Source organism: Sphaerodactylus townsendi, linkage group LG13 (genome assembly GCF_021028975.2).
Source record: "Sphaerodactylus townsendi isolate TG3544 linkage group LG13, MPM_Stown_v2.3, whole genome shotgun sequence".
NCBI lineage: Eukaryota > Metazoa > Chordata > Lepidosauria > Squamata > Sphaerodactylidae > Sphaerodactylus > Sphaerodactylus townsendi.
This window is the reverse complement of record NC_059437.1, coordinates 4,353,294-4,378,551: the sequence shown is the minus strand read 5'-3', so window position 1 is coordinate 4,378,551 and position 25,258 is coordinate 4,353,294. Positions and strand designations below refer to the sequence as shown.

Sequence of the window (25,258 nt, the reverse complement as noted above, 5' to 3'; positions counted from 1 at the left end):
AACTAGTTTCAAATTTAGCAGGGGAACTTCAAGCCGCCTCCTCGACTCAAATCTAAGGCTGTAAACGGTCATAGAGAATGGTTTGATCGCCACTGTATTGAATTTAACAACTTAATACTTATCACTATATAGAAGCTACCGCTATAGGTGCGTTACTCAGCAATATAACCCAACTGAAAAAGGAGTTTCAAATTATGGTACAATGGAAACTAAAAAATCAATTCGAACAGCAGTGGGAACAACTATATCAAGCCACTTTAACAAATAACATTAAGCAATTCTGGCAGATCATGTAAATAGAAGGGCCCAAACGTATCCAGTTGCCCCATTTCCCACTATGACCGGTTCAGTTATTTTTCTAATCTGTTCAATGCTAGCCTAACTGAATACCCTGATTCCACTTCAATACCAGAGGAGCTACCAGATTGGCCTGAGGTTAATCCTCAAGAAGTGAGTAAACTAATCAGTGGTTTGAAAAGCTTATAAGGCCCCAGGTCCTGATGCAATAATACCAGAAATATTCAAATCCTCACCCGAAAGCAGGGCTACAACTTCCTTTATTTACCCATGTAAATAACACGGGTCAAGATCCCAAAGATGTGGGTTGGCGCCTATAGTTGTCCTAATCTACAAAAAGGGTGATATTACAAATCCTTCAAACTATCGCCCCTATAAGCCTATTAACTGTCATCGGCAAACTATATGCAAAACCACCCCTTAGGAGAGTGGAAGATTGGGTCAAGCAAGCAGAAGTAATAGGACCGGAGCAAATTGGATTCACTAAAAATAAATCAACACTGGATCATGTAACAGTTTTAATACACCTAGCTAACAAAAGTATAACTCATAATAACCGTGAACTGCTTGCAGCCTTCCTGGATTTGGGTAAGGGGCATTTGACTCCATATCTAGAGCCCTACTGTGGAGAAAATTGACGGCGTTACACATGGACCCCAGACTACTGTTTCTTATAAAACAGCTACTACTTGCACTAGCTGCAGAACAAGAAGCCGCGAAATAAAAGGACCGCCTACAGAAAAAATATCATCACAACCAGAGGGGTCAAAACAAGGCTGTACATTGCCCCCCACTTCCTTGTTCAATAATACATATTCCTTAGTGATCTAGTGCCAACCCTCCAGAAGGCCAATACATGTTCCCAAACCAAGCACTCAAACACGCGTCTGCAGTTACTGTGCATGCTGATCGCACACCGCTTCTTCTTTTCCCACACTAAAGTTGGTCTCTACCTCGTTCTCTTAAATTGCTGTGCTGAATATTGTAAGAGGAAACGAAACCGTAATTAACCATGAAAAATCCAAAATACCTGGTCTTGAAGACCCCCTAGTCATACATGGACCATCAATAATGGACCCATAGAACAAGTTAACCAGTTCAAATATTTGGGCATAACTCTTACTAGCAACCTTAATTACAGTACATAGGAAATTAGCACTCGCTGCAGCTAACAAATATGCCCTAGCAATTCAGCCGCTTTTCTAATACCAGTAGTACCATCCGTATTTGAAGGTGTTCAATGCTAAATGTGGCTCTCAGCTCCTCCCATGGAGCAAGCACCTATTTGGACCGTGGAGCTATAAACAAAAAAAATATAAACACAGCCCAGTCCTGCTTTTTCCACAAAATTATGGGCTTACCAAATTGTAGTCATATGCAGCTCCATGTTTAGAACTTCCAAATATCAGACACGATGGTCTGGCTGAGAACTGTCAGATACTGGCTACGTGATCCACTATCTGCAGGATCACTCCAGTTTGTTACACCCTCATGCTTTCCCACTCATGCAAATTCTAGGTGGCTTACACTAGTTGAGGGAAAGATCAACACTCTGGGCTTTTCATTAGAATGTTTAGTCCCTCTTTCCCTATCAGAAGCATATAGCTGCTTGAAAACTAAGCTATTAGAACAAGAGTATCGGGATATGATAACAGCTGCGATGAAAACGCGGTTTCCCCCTGACCCTGCTTATTCCAATTGAACAAGGACACATGGCCAATTATTTGCAGTGTGATCACCAACCCTAAATTAAGAAGAGCTTTAACACTGGCCAGATTCAATCCCACGCCTTCTATGCTGCGCTATGGCAGATGTCAACAAATTGATAAACAGAGGAGGCTATGTCCATGCAATATGGGTCAGGTGGAGACACTCGATCATACCCTCTTTCATTGTGTAAGGTTTGCTAAAATCAGAACGTCACAACCTGCACTTATCCCCTTTCTTTGTATAAACAATCTAACTGATGCTCTTAAGATACCTATGCTTTTGAACAACATGGATCCCACAGTGTGTGAGAATGTAGCAAAATTTCTGCTAACAATAATAGACGTAAGTCTAGATGAATACCAACCAATGTCTATGTATTATGACCACATATAGCCAGCAGTAATTTTGCTAGCTTCTGTCAGTATCCCATGATCGCCAAGTGAGTTAATCCAGCTGAAGGAAATATAGTTACAGAAGGACCACATGTGGTATATATTTTAGTATTTTAGTACCAGTGTCTATAATTGTGAGCAATAATGGGCAAATTTTGTATGCTGATTTTGTATGTTTATTTTATGCCAATAAAGACTGGGGTAGTCCAGTAACAAAACATCCATCTTATTCCAGCTTCTCTGAAAACCTGGTGCTGGGTGGTAGCAGAACAAATGGAAGGTTTCCTAGAGGCAGGGCTGGAGCGAGGGGGAACTACGCCCGGGGCACACGTGCACCCTGCGCCCCAGCCACACCTCCGCACCAGTGTGTGCCTGGAATGCTGTGCACCACACCGCCCCCTGGGTGCTACACCACTGCCTAGAGGCCAGTGGCGTAGGAGGTTAAGAGCTCGTGTATCTAATCTGGAGGAAGCAGGTTTGATTCCCCGCTCTGCTGCCTGAGCTGTGGAGGCTTATCTGGGGAATTCAGATTAGCCTGTGCACTCCCACACACGCCAGCTGGATGACCTTGGGCTAGTCACAGCTTCTCGGAGCCCCACCTACCTCACAGGGTGTTTGTTGTGAGGGGGGAAGGGCAAGAAGATTGTAAGCCCCTTTGAGTCTCCTACAGGAGAGAAAGGGGAGATATAAATCCAAACTCCTCCTCCTCCTCCTCCTCCCTCTTCCTCCTCCTCCTCCTCCTCCTCCTCCCTCTTCCTCCTCTTCCTCCTCCTCCTCCTCCTCCTCCTCCTCCTCCTCCTTCTTCTTCTTCTTCTGGCCAGGTTTTGGGACTGAGGTTGGGTTGCCGGGCTGTGCCTGGCAGTTGGTGGGCAGACTGTAGGCAAGGATGGGAAAGAGCATCTCCTGGCTAGAGGTACTTTATACCTGAGAAGTGATGTCAGGTACCTCTAGGAATTGCTCAAGACTCTGCCATTTCCCTTGGAAGGGGTGTAGCAATAAAGAGGACTCCAGTGTGTTTTGTTTTTTAATTTTCTCATACTCCGAGTGGTGGCAGGCAACAGCAGCAGCCACTGGGAAATCTCCCAGCAGCCGTAGGCTCAGGTGGCACGGGTAGTTGTGGGTTGACGATCTCTATAGTTGCCAGCTCCAAGTTGGGAAATATCTGAAGAGGACAGGGCTTAGGGAAGAGAAGGACTTCCGTGGTGTATAAAGCCATATAGTCCATCTTCCAAAGCAGCCATTTTATCCGGGTAAACTGACCTCTGTAATCTGGAGGTCAATTGCAATCCCGGGACATCTCCAGCTGCTACCTGGAAATTGACAATCCTAAATGGATTTTGGTCTGCCTCAGCCATTCTCAACCAGGGTTCCGTGGTACCCTGGGATGCCGTGAGCATGTCCCAGGGGTACCGCGGCAACACTACCCCCCCCCCCTCATTTTTGTGGTGTCTCCCACCAGCGCCAGCAAGGACATGGAGCTGGCCCATGGGGCAGGGCCTGCCACAAGGTCAGCAGCCACCCCCCCCCCAGTGCTTCCCTTCACCCTGGGAGGGGAAGGTGGGGTGTGTGGCAAGCAGGGGCAATGGGAGGGGAAGGTGGCGGGTGGTGGCAGGGGTACCGTGAGATATGAAGAGTGAGCTCAAGGGTACCCTGACCTCGAAAAGGTTGGGAAACACTGGTCTGCCTCTTAACTGTTGTTGCTTGCAGGGTAGAGCAGAGATTAAAGGGGTTATCTGGAGAGGGTTTGAGTCCTTTCTTTTTGGTTGTCTGCAGAAAGTCGTTGCTGGCAACGAAGAGATTACGGCTTGGGACTTGTCCTGGGGAGTTCTGCGGGGGTTAGCGGCGTTCCCTGTACTTTGAAACTATTCGTATCCCATTTCCAGTGAGGTCATTCATAACACAGGGCATGTGGGCTCATCAACAATATCCTGATGATATCCAGCCATGCACCAGCTTCCAGATGTTGCTGCTATTATCCTACGCCAGGAATCTCCTCTCATGTTGTGCCCAGGGCAGGATCTATGAGGGGAGAGGGGGAGCAACTGCCACTGGTGCAGGGGCGTAACGAGGCAAACTGTAGCCCTTGGCAAAACCTGAGTTGGATGCCCCCCCCCATGGGCGGCCACACCACCACGACCAAATTTTTTTTTGCACCAGAGCATTGGTGCCTGCAGGGGGTGCATTTATAGACATAGCAGCACCCCACTTCTAAATCAGAGATTGTCCTGTTACCCCCCCCAAGTTTAAGAGTATTTGGTTCTAGGAGTCTATGGTTGTGGACCCTCGGGGCAAGCCCCATCCCCTATTCTTTGCTAAGGAAACGGGGGCTAACCTTTTGGGGGTCCATAACTTTGGACCCCCTGAACCAAACTACACCAAACCTTGGGGGTGCCATCAGGACATAAGGACAGTCTCCTGATGAAACGCTGAAATTTTGAAATTTTTGACAGTCTCCTGATGAAACGCTGAAACTAGCCTAAAAACTGCGCCCCCTGCAGGCCAAAAATGGAAAACCACTAAAAATACCCCAAAACGAACCCTGCATCTTGATGCCCCCCACAAGGTGGTGCCCTGGGCAGCTGCCCACCTTGCCCAATGGGCATTACGCCCCTGCCCTGATGGCAGGCAGAGAAAGGGTAGCAGCCCACCTGGATGCTGCACACACTGGGCCCCATATAAAGCATTTGGGTCGGGTGCTGGACTTTCATCCGGGGTCATTTGGAAGGGAGGGGAGGAGAGCAGAGTGCTGGGTGGGGCAGGCAGCCCCAGGGGGAGCCACAGCAGGGAATCAAACCCGGTTCCTCCAGATTAGATACATAAACTCTTAACCTCCTACGCCACTGCTGCTCCTACATAAACTTACGCAAACTACATAAATGTAAACGTTAATGTGGAAAATAAAAATAAACTGGGGGCTCGTGCATAATTCACTGGAGTTCTTCCTCCCGGCCTGAACGCGCTGACGGGCAGCCGTGCAAAGTTTAAGCTTCCAAAAGTTTGGAAGTTTACGCTTCCAAAAGTGAGACCTCCTTTTGCCAGATGTGTATCTGATGAAGAGAGTGCTGACTCTTGACGGCTTTTTCCGCCCAAACCTTGTTGGTCCCCAAGATGCTACTGGACATAAATCTGTTCCTTATTATGGATGGGATTGAGATGGAGGGAGGGATTCTCTGAAATGGGGAAAACTAAACAACATCATGGGCGAAACTTGCTTTCGCTGATTCTATATCTGTGGCAGGGACCCGCTTTAGGGGACTGGATCCTGCAGTCTTGAAAACTTACTTTGCTCGGCAGCAGCAGCAGCAGAAGGCCATTGCTTTCACCTCCTGCCTGTGAGCTCCCAAAGGCACCTGGTGGGCCACTGCGAGTAGCAGAGTGCTGGACTAGATGGACTCTGGTCTGATCCAGCAGGCTCTTCCTTATGTTCTTAAGGCCATTGCTTTCACCTCCTGCCTGTGAGCTCCCAAAGGCACCTGGTGGGCCACTGCTGCAGCAGCAGAGTGCTGACTAGATGGACTCTGGTCTGATCCGCGTGGCTCTTCCTTATGTTCTAAGGCCATTGCTTTCACCTCCTGCCTGTGAGCTCCCAAAGGCACCTGGTGGGCCACTGCGAGTAGCAGAGTGCTGGACTAGATGGACTCTGGTCTGATCCAGCAGGCTCCCTTCCCTTATGTTCTTAAGGCCATTGCTTTCACCTCCTGCCTGTGAGCTCCCAAAGGCACCTGGTGGGCCACTGCGAGTAGCAGAGTGCTGGACTAGATGGACTCTGGTCTGATCCAGCAGGCTCTTCCTTATGTTCTTAAGGCCATTGCTTTCACCTCCTGCCTGTGAGCTCCCAAAGGCACCTGGTGGGCCACTGCGAGTAGCAGAGTGCTGGACTAGATGGACTCTGGTCTGATCCAGCAGGCTAGTTCTTATGTTCTTATGCTCTTACTTCGTTGGCCAAAAGTAATGGGAAATGGTTTCTGTTGGCTAGAGGTGACAATCCCTGCAGTTTTTAAATTATTATTATTATGGTAAATCCCTAACCTTCTTCTCTAGACCTTTAACATTCCTGTTCTCACAATTCAACCCAATTGCTAGATGTGTCGAGTAAGGTCTCGCCCCAATTTCCCCGGGTTCTATCCTGTCTGACATTTGCTCGTATCAGCAGCAGAGTAACTCAGTAGCTCTCTGAAGAATGCTGACTAAATTCCTCCTTTGCAGTGCTGTGTAACTAATACCCTTTTATAACTGGAAATAAGGAGCCAGAGAGAGGGTGGTGAGAGGCGGCGGGGCGGGACAGCCGTGCACCGGCCAGACATTAGGCCATGTCGGGGATTTTGCAGCCAAGCCGTGCGAGATCTTGCTTCATCGGCATTGTACGGCGGCTCCTAACAATGAACTTATAATAAACGTACAGTCTGTGGAAGTTCATTACGCAACACGCAGACGGCTTTATGTAGCCATAAACATCCACAGCTCTGATTTACAGCTCCTTCCCCTAATTACAAAGTAGAGCTCTTTTGCATGGAGGATTCCGGCCGTATATGGCTTCTATTGAGGCTGCCCCTCTGTTCTTCTTTGCTCCTTTGGGCACAGGAGTGGCCTTCCACAAATTGCACCAGCGGGTGCGATCAGAGCCCGTGCCCAGGACAAGAATGTAGCGATCCTTCCTCCAAGGATGCCATCTTGACACGACCTCACTGTGCCTTTCACCGGGAAAGGAAAAATGAGGCCATGGGTTCTACTAATGGGTTCTATTATTGTTACTGTTTTTGACCGCTGCTTAAACGGTTTTAATGGTTTTTAATGGGATTTTAGTGTATATGGTCACTATTGTGACCCTTGTTATATATTGTATGCAGATAGCGTTGTGCACCGCCCAGAGCCCCTTGGGGATTGGGCGGTCTATAAATTTAAATAATAAATGAATAAATAAAAAAATAATGAGAGCCACTGTGGTATAGTGGTTAGAGCAGTGTTTTCCAACCTTTTCGATGTCACGGTACCCTTGACCTCACTCTTCATATCTCACGGTACCCCTGCCATCCCCCCCACCTTCCCCTCTCAGTGCCCCTGCTTGCCACCCCCCCCACCTTCCCCTCCCAGGGTGAAAGGAAGCACTGTGGGGCGGGAAGTGGCAGGATGTGAAAGCAATGGCCTTCTGCTGCTGCTGCTCCTGAGCACCTGGTCTGTTAAGGCATTTGCAATCTCAGATCAAAGAGGATCAAGATTGGTAGCCATAGATCGACTTGCTGGCACCGGCGGAAGACACCGCAAAAGTGAGGGGGCGCAGTAGCATTGCTGCGGTACCCCAGGGACATTCTCACGGCACCCCAGGGTACCATGGAACCCTAGTTGGGAATCGCTGGGTTAGAGGGTAGGATCTAGGAGTCCCAGGTTTAAATCCCCACTCTGCCACGGAAGCTCGCTGTGTGACCCTGGCCCAAGCATACAGTCCAGGATTATCATCATCATCATCATCATCATCATCATCATCATCATCATCATCATCATCATCATCATCATCATCATCATCATCATCATCATCATCATCATCGTCATCGTCGTCATCGTCATCGTCATCATCATCATTTATTAAATTTAGTATACCGCTTGCTCATTCCCTGCCTCCCTAATGCCTCTCCTTTGCTTGAGACACACCAGTGGCATTTTTATTAGCTGAACTCATGAGAGGAATTGTGAAATTTTATCAGGGCTTCAACCGTTTCCACCTTCTTATCAATCTGAATTTGGATCAGTCCATGCAGCAGGTTTAATTTTCGAGACACCGGTGGGCAATTACATTCAGGGCCAGAGCAAGGGGGAATTGCGTCTGGGGGAAAGCATCGCACACTCCCCCTGTCCCTTATCACTACGCCACTGATTACATCACTGATATTATGGATCCCTTGAAACCAGAAAAGCTGCTGAAATCTACTTCATCACACCTCTGGAGCACACCACACAGATGCAGGCAAGTCCTATTATGTACCAGCTCCAGTTCCTTAGACTCGAGCGCAGAAGAATTTTCAGCGGGCAATCTGTGCCAAACCCACCTGGCGAAGTGAAGGCCAGGCTGGTACCCAAAGTCAAACTGGTACAAGACAAGCCATTTCCATCCACACGAGGCTGCCTTATACTGATGATCACTCATTCCAAACTGGAATGAATCTTCTTCATTTGTTGGTGCTCTATGGTCGATTCCGCACTTGTGTTATCGACCTAAGTTCAAGCTGCGTTCGACCTAAGTGCTCCGCACAACCACTGGGATCGACGCGGTTTTGTACCAGCTTCGCCCCGTGTAACGGTCAAATTTCCGACTCCAGTTGGGAACTACTACTTTTTCAGGGAACCCCGCTCGAACTCAGCTCGATTCCAGTAAAGTGCAGAATCTCTGGTGCCAGGAGTCCCCCATTCAGCCAATCACAGCTGAGTGTTCTGGGAATGCTTACAGCTGGCCAATCAAAAAATGCCACCTTCATCCCTCCATTCCTGTGGCAGTTTTTTTTATAACGTGTGTGGGGATAGACGGAACATGGCCGTAGAACAGTAGCCAATCGGAACGGAGCGGCGAAGAGGCACAGGATGATTCCACCCTCCGAGATGGGATCAAGCTGGTTGCAGTGGGGAACAACAATGGCTTCGACCTAGGTTAGCACCCTTCTCAGGGAACTGGGTCGAACCTATTTTACTCGTGTGCGGAATCGCCCCTTGTCTACTCAGGCTGGCAGCCGCTGTCCAAGATCTCAGGCAGAAGTCGCTCCCACCACATACTGCCAGGCCCTTTTTAACTGGAGATGCCTGGGACTGAACCTGGAGCCTTATGCATCCAAGCACAGGCTCTTCCACTGAGCCAGGCCCACTCTCCTTGCCCAGAAGAGAGAGGCAAATCATCCCTGTAGTGTCACCTTAAGCTCCAACCTTAAATCACTTCATCAGTGAGCTATAGGCAGTCACAAAGGGAGGGGGAACTGCGGCCGGAGCATGAGCTGCCCGTGCGCATCCTCCCCCCCCCAAAACACCCCTTCCCACTCCTCCCCGCCCCCGCCTCCTCATGTGACTGCAAATGGTGGCGTTTGGGACAAGCCGCCCCACATATCCCTACTGCAGCTACGTGCCTGGCTATAGGCTATCCTGGATCTCTCAGAGGCCTTCGGCAATGGGTTTTCACTGACTTATAGACAGCTGCCTTCCAAAACAGTTGCTAGACAGCTCCTAAAAACAGTTCCCCACCAGCAGCGATGGACTACAAGGGACATTAGCCCAGGGACCAGATCCTGAAGCAAGCCCAGAGGCCGACTTTGTTACATATTCTTGTTAGGACTTGACAATTAGATCAGCAAAATCTACTTGACAGCTTGGCTGATGCAATCCTCCACCTTTCACCTAGTTTCAGGTGGGTGATGCAACCATGACTAAGCACATCCAGTGTGATTGCATCACTACGCCCTGATTGGTTGTATATCTGTATATATGTGCACAGAACAGTTTGCTCTGTGCGTGCTTTGGTTATCCAGTTGCTGCACTGCACTCTGTCAGACTGTTTTGTGATTAAGAAACAAGGAATAAAACCCTTCTCTTCTTTGAAGTGAACAACGCCTGGGTTCCTGCGTTTTCTTTTTCTTAACTGCTTCTGCTGTTACCACGACCGCTGCTGAGTGGATCCTTCTCAATCCTTTCAAGCAACCCTAAGACAGGACTGAATAGCATCAGGTATACCACCAGGGCCCTGACCTGGATCGCCCACGTTAGCCCGATCTCATTAAATCTCAGAAGCTAAACACGGTCAGTTCTGGTCTACATTTGGATGGGAAGACCATCAAGGAATACCAGGGTTGCTATGCAGAGGCCGGCAACGGCAAACCACCTCTGACCATCTCTTGCCTGCAGGGCTGCCATAAATTGGTTGCGACTTGATACCACTTCTCACCACCATAACACCAGGAACTTGTTGTCTTGCTTCTCCTGAGTCTCTTAGAAGGAGGACACAATAAAGCACAGGTGTCAAACTCGCGGCCCTCCAGATGTTATGGACTACAGTTCCCATCATCCCCTGCCCGCATGATGCGGGCAGGGGGATGATGGGAACTGTAGTCCATAACATCTGGAGGGCCGCGAGTTTGACACCTATGCAATAAAGTGTGCAATGAAAGTATAATACCAAACCCCACCAGTGAATCACCTCCAATATCTGATAGATCAAAATAGACCCCCTTCATTGATAGTCAACAAAGGATTTCTAACATAGTAAAAGGTAAAGTTTCCCCTTCAGTCGTGTTCGACCCTGGGGCACCACTGCGAGCAGTGATTTTATAGGCAAGCCGTTTTTGTGGGGTAGTGTGCCATTGCTTTCCCCGGCTATTCTTTACCCCCTAGCTATGAGTTAGGTCAAGGGTCTTCAATGGTCCCCCAGATGTTCATGAACTACAATTCCCATCAGCCCTGCCACTTGGCCATGCTGGCAGGGACGATAATGAATCCGCGGAGAGACCTGGATTTGGCATTTCCCTGAGGTTAGAGCACTCATTTCACCAACTCAAGGAATGGATGGATGAGCTGAGTTGACTGATGAGCCACAGCTGCCAGGGATATCCTGGACCCACAGCGGGGGCTCGGTTCTGACCTGGGTGTGAGTGGCAGGGCAAGCACTTCACCACAATGCCACGTGGCTCCTAACATATAAGCAATATGCTAAAAGGTGGAAATTTGTCCATGAGGTCTCGTAGAACACATTGACCAAGAACATCTGCTCCCTTGGGTTGGACGTCATAAAAAGGCATGTATTACATGGCTTTTACCTTGACCTGGATGACCCAATCTCATCAGATCAGCTACGCAGGGTCAGCCCTGGCTAGCAGTTGGATGGGAGACCACCAAGGAAGTCTAGAGTCGCTAGGCACAGGCAGGCCATGACAAACTACCTCTGACCATCTCTTGCCTGGAAAACCCTACGGGGTTGCATAGGCTGACTGTGACTTGATGGCACTCTTAACACAGGTTACATGGCACATATTCTTGGATTTGGGGATTGTACTTTTGGACCAATGTGGCTGTACACATGAGAACCTAAGAAGAGCCATGCGGGATCAAACCAACAACCCATCAAGTCCAGCATTCTGTTCATGCAATGACCAACCAGCTGCCTCCAGGAAACCCACAAGCAGGACAACTGAAACACTATTCCTCTACTCAGGTTCCCCAGTGAATGATATAAAGAAGAAGAAGAAGAGTTTGGATTTATATCCCCCCTTTCTCTCCTGCAGGAGACTCAAAGGGGCTGACAATCTCCTTGCCCTTCCCCCCTCACAACAAACACCCTGCGGTGAATTTGGGGCTGAAGAACTCGAAGCTGTGTTAGCCAAGGTCACCAGCGGCGTGTTATTGGGAGATGTACAGGCCCAATCTGGAATTCCCCAGAGAAACCTCCACAGCTCGAGCGACGGGAAGCTGGGGTAAACCGGTTCCTCAGATTAGATACCGCAGGCTCTTAACCTAAAGTGGCATACTTTCTGGTAGTGGAGGGAGGAGATCACCACCATGATTAGGGGCCATTGATAGCCCTCCATGAATTTGTCCATTCCCCTTTTAAAGCCTTCAACTTGGCAACCATCACTACATCCTGGAGCAGGGAGTTCCACCATGTGTTATGTGAAGGAATAATTTCTTCTGTCTGCCCTGAATCTCCCACCTGTTAGCTTCAGTGGATGACAACCCAAGTTCTAGCATTATGAGACACGGGAGAAAATTTGACCCCCTGCAGCCCATCTCTCTGCTACAGGAAGCTGGAAGTCTCTCTTTGGCCTTAGCAGCCATCTTCCAAATGAAGAGGCGGAGAGGAGCAGGTTGCGAAATGCTTTCCCCCTTTCTAAGCCTAGAAACTCTGTGCTGACGCCCTCACATTTCTGCTTTAGGATGGTCAGGCAACACCTCCCCCTTCTTGCTGGGTAGAAAGCCTTTGGTACCCCTACTCTACCCTGAAGGGCAGTAGTCACATTCTGAGATACATCCCCAAAGTCAAAAGTGTGCCAGCCAAACAGATACAGCTGGGAGCCAAAGATTTTGCTCCTGGATAAATGTTCAGCCATCTCTGTACCATCAGCCCAGCAAGACAACAGAAACAGTGGCGTAGTGGTTAAGAGCAGGTGCACTCTAATCTGGAGAACCAGGTTTGATTCCCCGCTCTGTCACATGAACTGTGGAGGCTTATCTGGGGAATTAGATTAGCCTGTGCACTCTAACACACGCCAGCTGGGTGATCTTGGGTGAGTCACAGCTCTTCGGAGCTCTCTCAGCCTCACCCATCTCACAGGGTGTTTGTTGTTGGGGGGTGGGGAGGGAAAGGAGATTGTAAGCCCCTTTGAGACTCCTGAGAAAGGGGGGCTATAAATCCAAACTCCTCCTCCTCCTCTTCTTCTATAAATCCAAACTCCTCCTCCTCCTCCTCCTCTTCTTCTATAAATCCAAACTACTCCTCCTCCTCCTCCTCCTCCTCCTCCTCCACCTCTTCTTCTTCTTCTTCTTCTTCTTCTTCTTCTTCTTCTTCTTCTTCTTCTTCTTCTTCTTCTTCTTCTTCTTCTTCTAATTCTTCTTCTATAAATCCAAACTCCTCCTCCTCCTCTTCTTCCTCCTCCTCCTCTTCTTCCTCTTCTTCCTCTTCCTCTTCTTCTTCTTCTATTAAACAGGCCCATTTGTAGGGAATTCGCTTGCCAATGGACGGAATGGGGGGAAGCCTGAGAGACATAGGACTCGAGGGCAGGAGGGGAGGGGGGCAGGCTTTCATCCAGTCTGCCCCCCAGCCAAACGGCTCCTGAGAATACAAGCCTCTCTTGTCATAAATGGAGTGTATAACAGGGTTTGCTGCATGAAAGCATTCCATTGTTATTTTTAGGCAGGGAATTTGTCTGTTTGCTCTGCCCCAGCAATTTCGGTAGATTACATTGCAGCAGCCCTGAGCCGATGCAAATATTTTGCCCTCTGAGAAATGAGCTCCCCACCCCGGCCATTTTCCCAGGGCTGCCAACCTCCAGGGGGCCCCCGGAGACCTCCTGGAATTAAACTGCCCGTCAGGCTGCAGAAATCAATTCCCTTGGAGGAAATGCCTACTAGGGAAGATGGCCTCTATACCACTGTAGCCCACCGAGGTCTCCTCTCCCCAAACCTTCCCCAACTCCATTCCTGTAAATCTCCAGGGATTTCCCAGCCCAAAGCTGGCAACCCCAAGCTTTTCACGACCCTTTTTGCAAGAGGGTGAATATGGGGAGGGGGGCAGAGGTGGGATCCAGCAGGTTCTCGCAGGTTCCCGAGAGTAGGTTGCTAATTATTTGTGTGTGCCGAGAGGGGGTTACTAATGGGTGATTTTGCCCCGTGATTTTGGCCTTAGTTACGCCCCTCCTCTCAGCAGTAGCGCGCAGAACTTGAAGCAGTCTAGCAGGAGGTGCACCGGCGTGCGTGGCAGGCTTCCGCACCTGGGCGCAATTTCATTCCTGCTTTCCTCACCCAAGGACTGGCCCATGGCGGCTGCTTCCTGCCACAGCGCCCCGCCCCAGGCAATGCCTCCGCTCTCGAATGCCCGGTCAAGCCCGAATGCGTGTCTCGCCCCAGCCCCATTGGCGCTACGCCACAGTTTGAATCCCACCACCATGGGAACCTGTTACTAAAAGTTTTGGATCCCACCACTGGAGGGGGGCATGCATCTCCATTGGCACAGCAACCTGTCCGATACTCCTTCTTTCCAGGGGAGGAGCACCGAAACAGGCACCCCACCGGCGGTCATGTGGTGCGGAGGAACAACAGCCTCATTCAGCTATGCATTTGGGGGCACTTTGACAATCACGGATGTGCAGACATGGAAGAATCCCACCCTGGTCCCGCACCAGCCCCAACCAGCCGGAGAAGCAACAAGTGTGTGGAAGGAAAAGATCGGAAGGAAAGTTCTTTTCTGCCACCGTTGCAAGTGCCTCTCGAAACAGCAGCTTCCACCGTGAGAACGGAGCATGGCTGAGTGCTCCATTCCAGAGTTTTGTGGGACTGCAAATAGGTATTACCTGGACACCGTGGGCAGCACAGCTGAGGCACATGGACCGGGGCCGGGCAGTGGAGGGCAGGACATCGTATTCTGTTGCACAGCACATTTCCATTCTGGGGAAAGAACCACAAGGACTATGTTTATGATAACAGCAGTATGTGAAAGGTCTCACCATTTTTCTCATTTGGTTGCACAAAGAGCTCCCAATTTTTCATACATTCATAGCAATATATGAAGGGCCCTGCTGGATCAGTAGTCTATCTAGCACAGGGGTCTACAACCTGAGGCTCTGCAGAGTGCACTACAATTCCAATTGGCCATGGTGGCAGGGGCTGATGGGAATTGTAGTCCACGAACATCTGGAGAGCCGCAGGTTGCAGACCCCTGGTGTAGCATATGGTTGCCACATCCCTCCTGGAAACTAGTCAGGGGCAGGGAGACTTTGCAGGAGGGAGGCTTAGACCACGGCCACCAGCAACATGGCAAACAAGAGATAATATGTACCAACCAGGCTGAAACAACAGTTTCAAAAACAGAGACCTCCCACTTGAGTGAAAAGATTTTACTTGTAAGTAACAATACCAACGTATGCGCAACCAACACCAGTCGGACTGCGCTCTGCTAGTTTTTTTCCTGCTTCTCGCAAAAGTTCATTATGGGGGAACCAGCAACATGGCGACATCACTTCCAAGAGGCACCAGAAGTGATGTCATCCCACTGTGAGCATTGCATCAGTGCTCTGGTATTTGGGCAAACGCTCAATGGTAAAAATGAGCTCTACCATAGAGTTTTTGCCTAAATTCTAGAGCCGTGGTAGTGAACCTTTGGCACTCTAGATGTTATGGACTACAATTCCCATCAGCCCCTACCAGAAAGGCCAATTGGCTGAAGGGAATTGTAGTCCATAACATCTAGAGTGCCAAAGGTTCGCCACCACTGTTCTAGAGCATCACTGTGATGCTGGTGATACGGTGATGTCACTTCCAGCGCACACAGATGATGCTGTGTGGCCAGCAATAGAGGTTTAGGACTCCCAGCTGCTCCCAGTAAATTCACCCCCTCCCCACTGACCTGATCTGATCAGCAGCGGCCAGCTGGGGAGGTGGGGTCCAGAGGTGGGGGATTCCCCACCACCAGTGTGGGGCTAGCAGCCCGAGTTTGGCATCCTGCTTCACATGGTGGCCAACCAGTTCTTCTGGACAGTCAACACCAGGCACAGCGGCTGAGGCTGACGTTGCCAACGGGCATAGGTACTTTGGTCTTTCCTGCCTCAGCATGTGGCGGCCCCCGTGGCCAGTAGCCATGGACAGACCTCTCCTCCATGAATCTGTGTAACCCAGGGGTGGGCAATTATTTTTGCCATGGGGCCGCATAAGAAACAGAAAATATTGTGGAGGGCCGGGCCAAAAAGCAGGGGGGCGAGGCGCTTTTGAAAGCCCCGCGGAAGCCGGCAGCCAAGGCAACCGGCTTCTGCGGGGCTTTCAAAGGCGCCGCGCTCCCCAGCACGGCAGGGGGGCCAGTCAGGGTCGGCCGGGGGTCGGATGTGGCCCGTGGGCCCTATAATGCCCAGGTCTGGTCTAACCTCTTCTCAGGGTTGTCTATGCCTGTGGCCATCGCTGCATCCTCTGGCAGCAGAACGGCCCATTTTAATCCCTCATTGGATAAAGACATATTTTGTTTCATCCATCCTGAACATACTGTTCTTCCGCTTCAATGGACGCCCTCAAGTTCTAGTATTTCGAGAACGGGAGAAAAAGCAAACTCTGTCCACCCTGTGAATACTTTTATAGACTGCAAATGATTTTATAAACATGCCCCCCCCTCAGCTGTCTCTAAATGAAAAAAGAGGCTCACAAATATTTGCCTGCCCGAGGCTTCATGGGGATTTTGTTGGTTGGAATAAGACTCTGTGCTTGTGTTTCCCGGATCTAGTTGCACCTCTCTCCCCTTGATAGTTGGGCACGACAATGAATGTTTGTTGAAGAAAAACAGCCAGCAGCTTGCATTTGGTGGCAAACGGCAAATTCTGAGATAGCTTCTTTGATAAAATAAACCCACACTTTCCAGGTTGGGCATGCCCCACTCTGAGATTTTAATTCTAGAAATGGAGTGGGATTGGCTGGGGCTCAGCAGTAGAGCATCTACTTTAAGTGCACAAGGTCCCCGGTTCAATTCTCTAGTACAGGGGTGGCCAACCTATGGTGCTCCAGATGTTCACGGATTACAATTCCCACCAGCTCCTACCAGCATGGTCAATTGGCCATGCTGGCAGGGGCTGATGGGAATTGTAGTCCATGAACATCTGGAGCACCATAGGTTGGCCACTCCTACTCTAGCACATCCAGAGTTGTAGTCCATGAACATCTGGAGCACCATAGGTTGGCCACCCTTACTCTAGCACATCCACAGTTGTAGTTCATGAACATCTGGAGCACCATAGGTTGGTCACTCCTACTCTAGTACATCCACAACTAAAAAGTCCGGTAACAGGTGGTGGAAAAGACCTGTAGTGCATGAACAGTTGTAGTCCATAGGTTGGCCACCCCTACTCTAGTACATCCACAGTTGTAGTCCATGAACATATGGAGCACCATAGGTTGGCCACCCGTACTCTAGTACATCCACAACTAAAAAGTCTGGTAATAGGTGGTGGAAAAGACCTGTCTTAGCCCCTGGGAAAGCTGTTGTCTGAGCAGACAACACTGACTTTGATGGTCCAGTGGAGTGACTCAGAACCAAAACTGCTAGCTCTGGACTGGGGAATACCTGGAGATTTGGGGGTGGGGCGTGAGGAGAGCGGGGTTTGAGCAGGGACTTCACTGGGGTACGATGCGGGCCCAAAGACATGCAGCATGCTTCCATGGCAGAACAGGGATTTGAACCGTGTCACCCAGATTCTAGTCCAATACCAGTGGCGTAGCTGGGTGGGCACAAGGGAGTGGGGCCCCAGGCGCCACTTCTTGGGGGAGAATTTGCAGCTGCACCCTCCATCATAACTGCGCCCTGGTCTGGAACTCCCCGAGGAGTTTGGAACAAAGACGCAGTTGGAGGCTGGCGAGCGGGTTCCCGCCCACAGTCTCCATGTGGAGATTGGAAATGGGTCCAGCTGGGCTTGCTCTGCCCCCATCTGCACTGATAGAGACCTGGGAGACGGGAGCAGCAAGAACTCGTTTGAGTTTGGTCCCAGCCAGGCTCGAACAGGCCCTTGCTGCTCCCAACTCCACGTGGAGATCAGGCCAGACGTGTAGCGGCAATGGGGACATCTGGGGTGGCTTGTCCCGGGCGCCGCCATTGCCGTCACGTGTCGGGGGGTGGGGCCGTTTGGGGGGCGGGTCAGAGGGGGGTGGGAGGGGACGATGGGCGCCCCCCTCCCGGGCCCAGTTTCCCCTCCCTTCGTCACTGGATCAGGCATAGGGCCAGCCGGCTGGCCCCACACAGCTTCCACGTGGAGATGGGAGCAAGGTAAGCCCTGTTGGCCCCTTTCCCAAACTCCCGGTGAAGACTACCCTGCCCTTCAAGTGTACCCCTGTCCCGGAAGAGGCAGGACACATCAGGAGGTCGTGGCATCCAGGTTAGCCATTTTAAGTAGCTATGCCCCTGCCCAACACTGTAACCATTATGCCATACTGGCTGCCAGACAGAGGGGTCTTGATGGTAGGGACTGTAGCTGAGGCAGATACGGTAGAACATTCTTGCTTAAGCTTGCTTTTAATTGTGCCAATGAACACATTGCCAATTGTGCCAATGAACCATTATCTGTAAGCTGTCAACTGCCTTAAGTTGCCTTTGATGTCAGGAAAGGTAGATTATAAGCATTTGAATAAATTAATATCAAGTGTAAATCGTATTGGCCTACCTTGCAGGGTTGGTACCATGATTAACAACATGATGAATTGTATCCAGTGCAAATTCCCACTTGCGCTGGAAACTTCATGCATGTAAGGTGGTGTGTGTGTGTGCTGTCTGACCTTGAAAAGGTTCCCACTGGAAGTTTTTGGCTTAACACCGGGGAAGAGGAATTTAGCTGTTTTGGTTATCTTTCACTTGCTTGCTAGTCTGTGTGAAACCCCGTGTGAAATCCTGCCTTGTTTATACTTTTTTGGCGGGAGCCTGTCTACTACCCTGTAAAAGCTGTTGATCGAGATCTGGGTTTCAGTTCTCGCATTGCTTGTTCCTGACTAAGAATGCCAGCTCAATAAAGAACTCATAACGGTTGCTTTTGCCTGGACTTTACTAGTTCGTTACGATACCCTGTGAGGTAGGTGGGGCTGAGAGAGCTCTGAGAAGCTGTGACTAGCCCAAGGTCACCCAGCTGGCGTGTGTGGGAGTGCCCAGGCTAACCTGAATTCCCCAGATAAGCCTCCACAGCTCAGGCGGCAGAGCAGGGAATCAAACCCGGTCCCTCCAGATTAGATACACGAGCTCTTAACCTCCTACGCCACTGCTGCTCCTGGGCAAAGTTTCCTCTCCGGGCACTTGAGTCACCACAAAAATGGGGCAGGTGAAGTAGAGATCCACCCTGTCCACTGGTCCATTTCCTACATTTTTTAAAAAAAACAACAGCCTTTCGATCGCTATTTATAACCTTCTGCACCAAGAAGACATGAGAAGTAGCTGCAAGAAATACCTCGGAGCAGAGACAGTTAACACAGTAAACGATTCCGTAGGGTTCCAAGTAGGGATGCCACCTTTCTCCGACACGGTACTTCTTGTCTTGAAACACACAGTAGGTCTCTGGATCTGCAAAGGAGACGAAGCTGTGAGCAGGTGAACCATTTGCCCGGCTGCGATGCAGGCTCAGAGCACTTAGGAAACTGTCTCGCTGAAAGCCAACTGCTGGTCTGTCTTATCCACTCTGACACACAGGAGCTTTTTCTGAGTCTCCAGCAGAGAATGGTCTTTCTGAAATGATTTTCACTAGAGAAGCGAGAGGTTATCTTCCGGACCGTGAGCCAGGACGGTATAGCAGTTCAGGAGTCAGACTAGGACAGTGATGGCGAACAGGTGGCACGGGTGCCAGAGGTGGCACTCAGAGCCGATTCTGTGGGCACACGTGCACAGAGTTCATCATGTGGGGGGGGGGGCAGAAAATCACCCCCCCCACACACACACACACATCTAGGCTAGCCTGGGCATGATCCTTTACCTGGGAGTAAGCTCAGTTGCTGGCAATGGGGCTTGCTTCTGAGTAAACCCTCCTAGGGTCGTGATTCACCAGTTCGAAGCATTGCACGGTTGGCTTCACTAAGCTTAACGTGCGCCTCGGAGCCAACCGTTTTTTCTAAACTAAAACCTCAGTATTCAGGTTAAATTGCCGTGTTGGCACTTTGCGATAAATAAGTGGGTTCTGGGTTGCAATTTGGGCACTCGGTCTCGAAAACGTTCGCCATCACTGGACTAGGATCTGGGTGACCCTGGTTTGAATCCCCACCTAGCCACGGAAGCTTGTCAGATGACCTTTGGCTAGTCGTATACACTCGGCCTGACCTACCTCACAAGGCTGTGGTGAGGATGAAACCGGGGCGGTGGAAGCTGCTTTGGGTCTTCATTGGGGAGAAAGTAAATTAATAAAGATGTGTTGGATCGTGGATCCCACCCGAAGCCTCCCTGGATTCAGACCTGGGCATCTATAAACTGCAGACTGCCCATTTAGTAACTCTTCCCAGTTAGAAGAGTTGGGATTTATATCCCCCCTTTCTCTCCTGCAGGAGACTCAAAGGGGCTTACAATCTCCTTGCCCTTCCCTCCTCACAACAAACACCCTGTGAGGTAGGTGGGGCTGAGAGAGCTCCGAGAAGCTGTGACTAGCCCAAGGTCACCCAGCTGGCGTGTGTGGGAGTGCACAGGCTAATCTGAATTCCCCAGATAAGCCTCCACAGCTCAGGCAGCAGAGCGGGGAATCGAACCTGGTTCCTCCAGATTAGATACACGAGCTCTTAACCTCCTATGCCACTGCTGCTCCTAATTTTATCTGTTATCTGATTTTATAAAAATATCACAGGTTAAGAATGAGTAGGTGGGATTCTTCCTTGAAAGACAATCTCTTACATGTAACACAGGGTGGAAATTAAGTTTGGTAGAGCCAGCAGGGGCAGTTCTTATGTTCTGTGCCTATGAAAGAAAATCACTGAATGAGATACCTCAACCTAGAGTTCCTAGCTCGGGAAATACCTGGTGGTTTTGGGGGTACAGCCTGAAGAGAGTGGGATCTGGAGAGGGAAGCAAGGCAGTTTCTACATTTTTGAAGGGGAACAAAAGTACAACATGGCACCCCCATATATTATATACACATTTTTCTTTATGTGTGTGTGTGTGTGTGTGTGTGTATGATCAACAACTCTTTTAAATGATAGAACAAAATTTTGTTGAACTCTATGAACTTTTAATGAATAATTAAATTTTTACATCACTTTAGCTCTGTTTGAATATTCCCTCAGGTTGCCTTGATGCAGAGGCGGCAGCCATGCGAACAGCGCCCTGGAACAGCCGTGCAAACAGTGTAGATCGGGAGCAGGGCCAGCTGGACTTGCCTTGGCGGTCTCCATGTGGCGTTCAGGAGTGGGCGCAATTTGGGAGGTGGAGCCGACCGTATAAAGCTAGAGCCAGGGCTCACTGGGATCCTGGCCTCCGAGAGCCTCGGATCGAGCTTTAAGCGGCAGGTCGGAAGCCTGCAGTTTAAAAGTAGACCCAGGTGAGCGGAGGCCAGCATCAAATGGGCCTGCCCGGCGCCCAGTCTCCTCATGTCGGCCCACTCCCAAACTTCACAAGGAGACCAAGCTGGTCTGAGCCCAGCCAGCCCTGCTCCCGATCTCCATGTGGAATTTGGGAGACAGGAGCCGCTCTGTGTGTGTGTGTGTGTGTGCGCGCGCGCACATGGGGGTAGGGGGTGGGGATGACTGTGGTGCCCAAGGTTAGCCCTGGGCACTGTTTTATAAAGCTACATCCCTAACAGGATGTGCGTTGCAGAATAAACCACCTCTGTCAGACCCTCTCCTGCAGTGCCCTTGTTGGGGGAAGGGCCCATTAACTGCAGAACAAGCCATGTTTTCCAGGCAATAGAGCCCCCTCCCCCATCCTGTGCTGCCCTCTCTCTGTCCACCGCCCAGGGCCCCTGACCCCCACACCCCTAGATCTGGCCCTGAGGCAGTGGTGGGATCCAAAAATTTTAGTAACAGGTTCCCATGGTGGTGGGATTCAAAATGTGGCATAGCGCCAATGGGGCTGGGCAGGGCACGATGGGGGCGTGGCCAGGCATTCTGGGGGCGGGGCATTCCCGGGGCGGGTGTAAAGGTTTCAATGGTGTTGATGGGAAGGGCAGCCGCCTAACCTTGAGTACATTCCACAGCCCGGGCGATGGGCCAGCTTCATCGGCGGAGACTTTATCTCTGCGCGGGAGATGAGGTCTCCGTTCCCATGGGAAGCCGGGAGGGGGATGGGATGGATAGAGTTATAACCTGTGCTTCTGGCGGGAAGTGTCATTCCTGCCACTGCGTGTACTTGAGCTTTCTAAGATGTCTGAATAAACGGTCTTTTTCACCAACGAGCCTTTTATTTCTGCTTCTATGGAATTCCTTACAGCGGGGCTGTGGCAAGGACGCAGCCGCTGCACTGGTCCTTGGGCGGGAAACGAATGCACGCAGGCGCAGGCTGCCATGCACGCCAGTGCACCTCCTGCTAGACTGCTTCAAGTTCTGCGCGCTACTGCTGAGAGGAGGGGCGTAACTAAGGCAAAAATCACGTGGCAAAATCACCAATGAGTAACCCCCTCTCGGCGCACACAAATAATTAGTAACCTACTCTCGGGAACCTGTGAGAACCTGCTGGATCCCACCTCTGTCCTGAGGGAAGGACACCCAATGGAGATCAGCCGTAACAGTGGAAGACCTCCATCCCTCACCTAGAATCTAGCACCCTTCCTTCAACCTGATCGCTGTCACTCCCCTTCCTCCCCCAGCAGAGAGCAGGGTGCACGTTGGCAGACGCGAAAGGCCCCGCTTTCATTTCCGTCCTCTGCAGGATGAATGAGGCTTTCATGTCTGGGAAGCAGTGAACTGGAGATGCCACCGGCCGTCCCCCGGTGATGCCCCTGCTTTGGACAAAGCTATTTGCACAGCTCCTTCTTGTGAATAAGCTCAGTGGAGCAGAGGGAATGCTCGGCTTGGACCCTGGCCATGCCCGTCTTCCCTTTCTCATCCCTCCGTTTGCTGGAGCTGGAATGAAGGAATGCGCTCGCCCCGTTGGCGACATGTGGTCGCAAAGCACCAAGCATCACGTGGAATCCACGGGAGGAAAGAGACTCGGTGGTAGAGTGTCCGCTTGGCAGGAGGTCCCAACTCCCCGGTTCAGTCCTTGGCCTCTCCATTTAAAAGGAGCAGCTAGTAAAAATGATGGGAAAGACACCCTGGAATGCTGCTGCTGCTGGCCTGAGTAAATAATACTGGATCTGATAGACCAACACGGCAGCCTCCTCTTTGCAGGCTGAGGTCCCAGGTTCCATCTGCAGGGCAGTGGCATAGCGCCAAGGGGGTAGGGCGAGGCGTGACGCACCGGGCGCATGCCAGTGCGGGGGCATGGCTACGGCTCTGCCCCAGGGTCTCCAATTAAAAGGATGAGGTAGTAGATGCTGTGAAAGACCTTTGCCCAATACCCCGGAGAGCCTCTGCAAGTCAGCATAGTCAGTGCTGACCTTCATAGACCAAGAGGCTGACTCAGTTCAGAGGGCAGCCATGTTGGTCTCCACTCAAAGAGCTAGACCAGTGGTGGTGAACCTATGGCACGGGTGCCAGAGGTGGCACTCAGAGCCCTCTCTGTGGGCACGCGCAAACAGAGTGCGCCCCCCCCCCCCCCACATCTAGGCTGGCCTGGGCTGCTGGGCTCGATTATTAGCATTAAACCTAAGACTTAGTTTTGGGGAAGCAGTGTAGGTAACCCTGTTAAGCACTGTTAAACCCCACTGATTTTCATGCAAAGAACTAAAGCGTGATCCTTCACCTGGGAGCGAGCTCTGTTGCTGGCAATGGGGCTTGCTTCTGAGTAAACCCTCCTAGGGTTGTGATTCACCCATTGGAAGAGTTGCACGGTTGCTTCAAAGGAAAGCCACCCACTACCACCAAGCTTACTCCTGAGTAACGCACGCCTTGGAGCCAGCCGTTTTTTCTAAAGTAAAACCTCAGTATTCAGGTGAAATTGCCGGGTTGGCACTTTGGAATAAATAAGCAGGTTTTGGGTTGCAATTTGGGCACTTGGTCTTGAAAAGGTTCGCCATCACTGAGCTAGACTCTTGTCCAGAAACACCTTAAGGACCAACAAGATTTCTTGGGCATAAGCTTTTGAGAGTCGGATGCAAATGAGAATGGAGACCGGAGTCTCTTCCTCTCACTCGGAAGGTGGGAAGAGTGTTGCAAGGAAGGGGTGCGTACCTTGGAATCCTTTACAACACTCCTCCCACTTTCTCATTCGGAAATAAGAATTCAGGGAACTCCATTCCTACACGGATCAGACGAAGGTTTTGGCTCTCGAAAAGCCTCTGCCCTGAAAATCTTGCCACTCTCCAGGGAGATGCTGAATTCAAATCTAACAGCAGAAGGTAATTAACAAATCTTGTAAACAGACCATCATTAACAGATCTTGTAAGCAGATGGTCAAAACGAGTGTTTGATGAGAAATGGGGACTGTATTTCTTATAGGAGGCTGAATCAATTACGTTAAAAAGAGTAACAGCAGAAGGAAACTTCACGTATTGCTGTACAGTTCCTCTGACAGGCAAAGCAATTCTAGGGTCTCCCTATGGCAGTGGTGGCGAAACCAGAGGTGGCACTCAGAGCCCTCTCTGTGGGCACGCATGCACAGAGTTCGTCATGTGATAATAGTGCAATTATTCAGGGAGATTATTAGCAATAAACCTAAGACCTAGTTTTGGGGAAGCAGCGTAGATAACCCTGTTAAGCGCTGTTAAACTCTACTGATTTTCATGCAAAGAACTAAAGTGTGATCCTTTACCTGGGAGTAAGCTTAGTTGCTGGCAATGGGGCTTGCTTCTGAGTAAACCCTCCTAGGATTGTGATTCACCCATTTGAAGTGTTGCACAGTTGCTTCAAAGCAAAGCCACCGACTACCACCAAGCTTACTCATGAGTAACGCATGCCTTGGAGCCAACCGTTTTTTCTATACTAAAACCTCAGTATTCAGGTTAAATTGCCATGTTGGCCCTTTGCGATAAATAAGTGGGGTTTGGGTTGCAGTTTGGGCACTCGGGTTTTGAAAAGGTTCGCCATCACTGCCCTGTGGCTGCAAAGCAGACTTCAGTTTGCGATGACCGTCAAGTGGGGAACCTGTTCCCCTCTATCCCGAATGCGTTGTTCAACACACAATTTGCTGTAGAGGTGAAAGGAAGGATTCTCCACTTGCGGCCAAGTTGCACCCATTTCCCACCCACCCTCAAAGAGCATCATGCCCAGTGATAAGACAACCTGGGCCCGTATGCTTCATTTCTTCAATGTATGTTTCGTTTTAACCTGGGGACTTAGGAGTAGCAGAACATTATGGTATCAGAAAGCTCCAACATCACATTATTATACTTAGGATGAAACCATGACAGCCAGTTAGATGCTTCTGGAGGTCCTGAAAATGGAACCGAGGTCTCTCTTTGCGAAGCAGGCCTGAACCTTTGCTAATCCGACCATTCAAATCTTTACTCACATTTCACGTGTTCCGTTTTACTGCCCTCCATAAAAAGGAGGCAGAGCACACAGGCGAGGAGGAGCCGGCGGTCTTCCAAGCTCCGCTCTGTTCCCATCTTTGCCAACGAAAACAAAACAAAACGGTGCTGAGAATCTGGGACCTATAACGG

At 50.3% G+C, this 25,258-nt stretch overlaps 1 protein-coding gene across 1 annotated transcript in view; it reads right to left on the bottom strand.

Moving 5' to 3' along the window:
- The window catches only part of LOC125442924 (chordin-like protein 1), a 62,369-nt gene that overhangs the window by 20,395 nt on the left and 16,716 nt on the right, over positions 1-25,258 (bottom strand). The window contains exons 2-4 of the mRNA XM_048514711.1: positions 25,108-25,249; positions 19,037-19,149; positions 14,429-14,522 (exon numbers count right to left, since the gene is read on the bottom strand). Coding sequence (XP_048370668.1) covers positions 14,429-14,522; positions 19,037-19,149; positions 25,108-25,204 — 304 coding nt within the window. The 5' untranslated portion in view covers positions 25,205-25,249. The remainder of the gene's footprint in view (positions 1-14,428; positions 14,523-19,036; positions 19,150-25,107; positions 25,250-25,258) is intronic.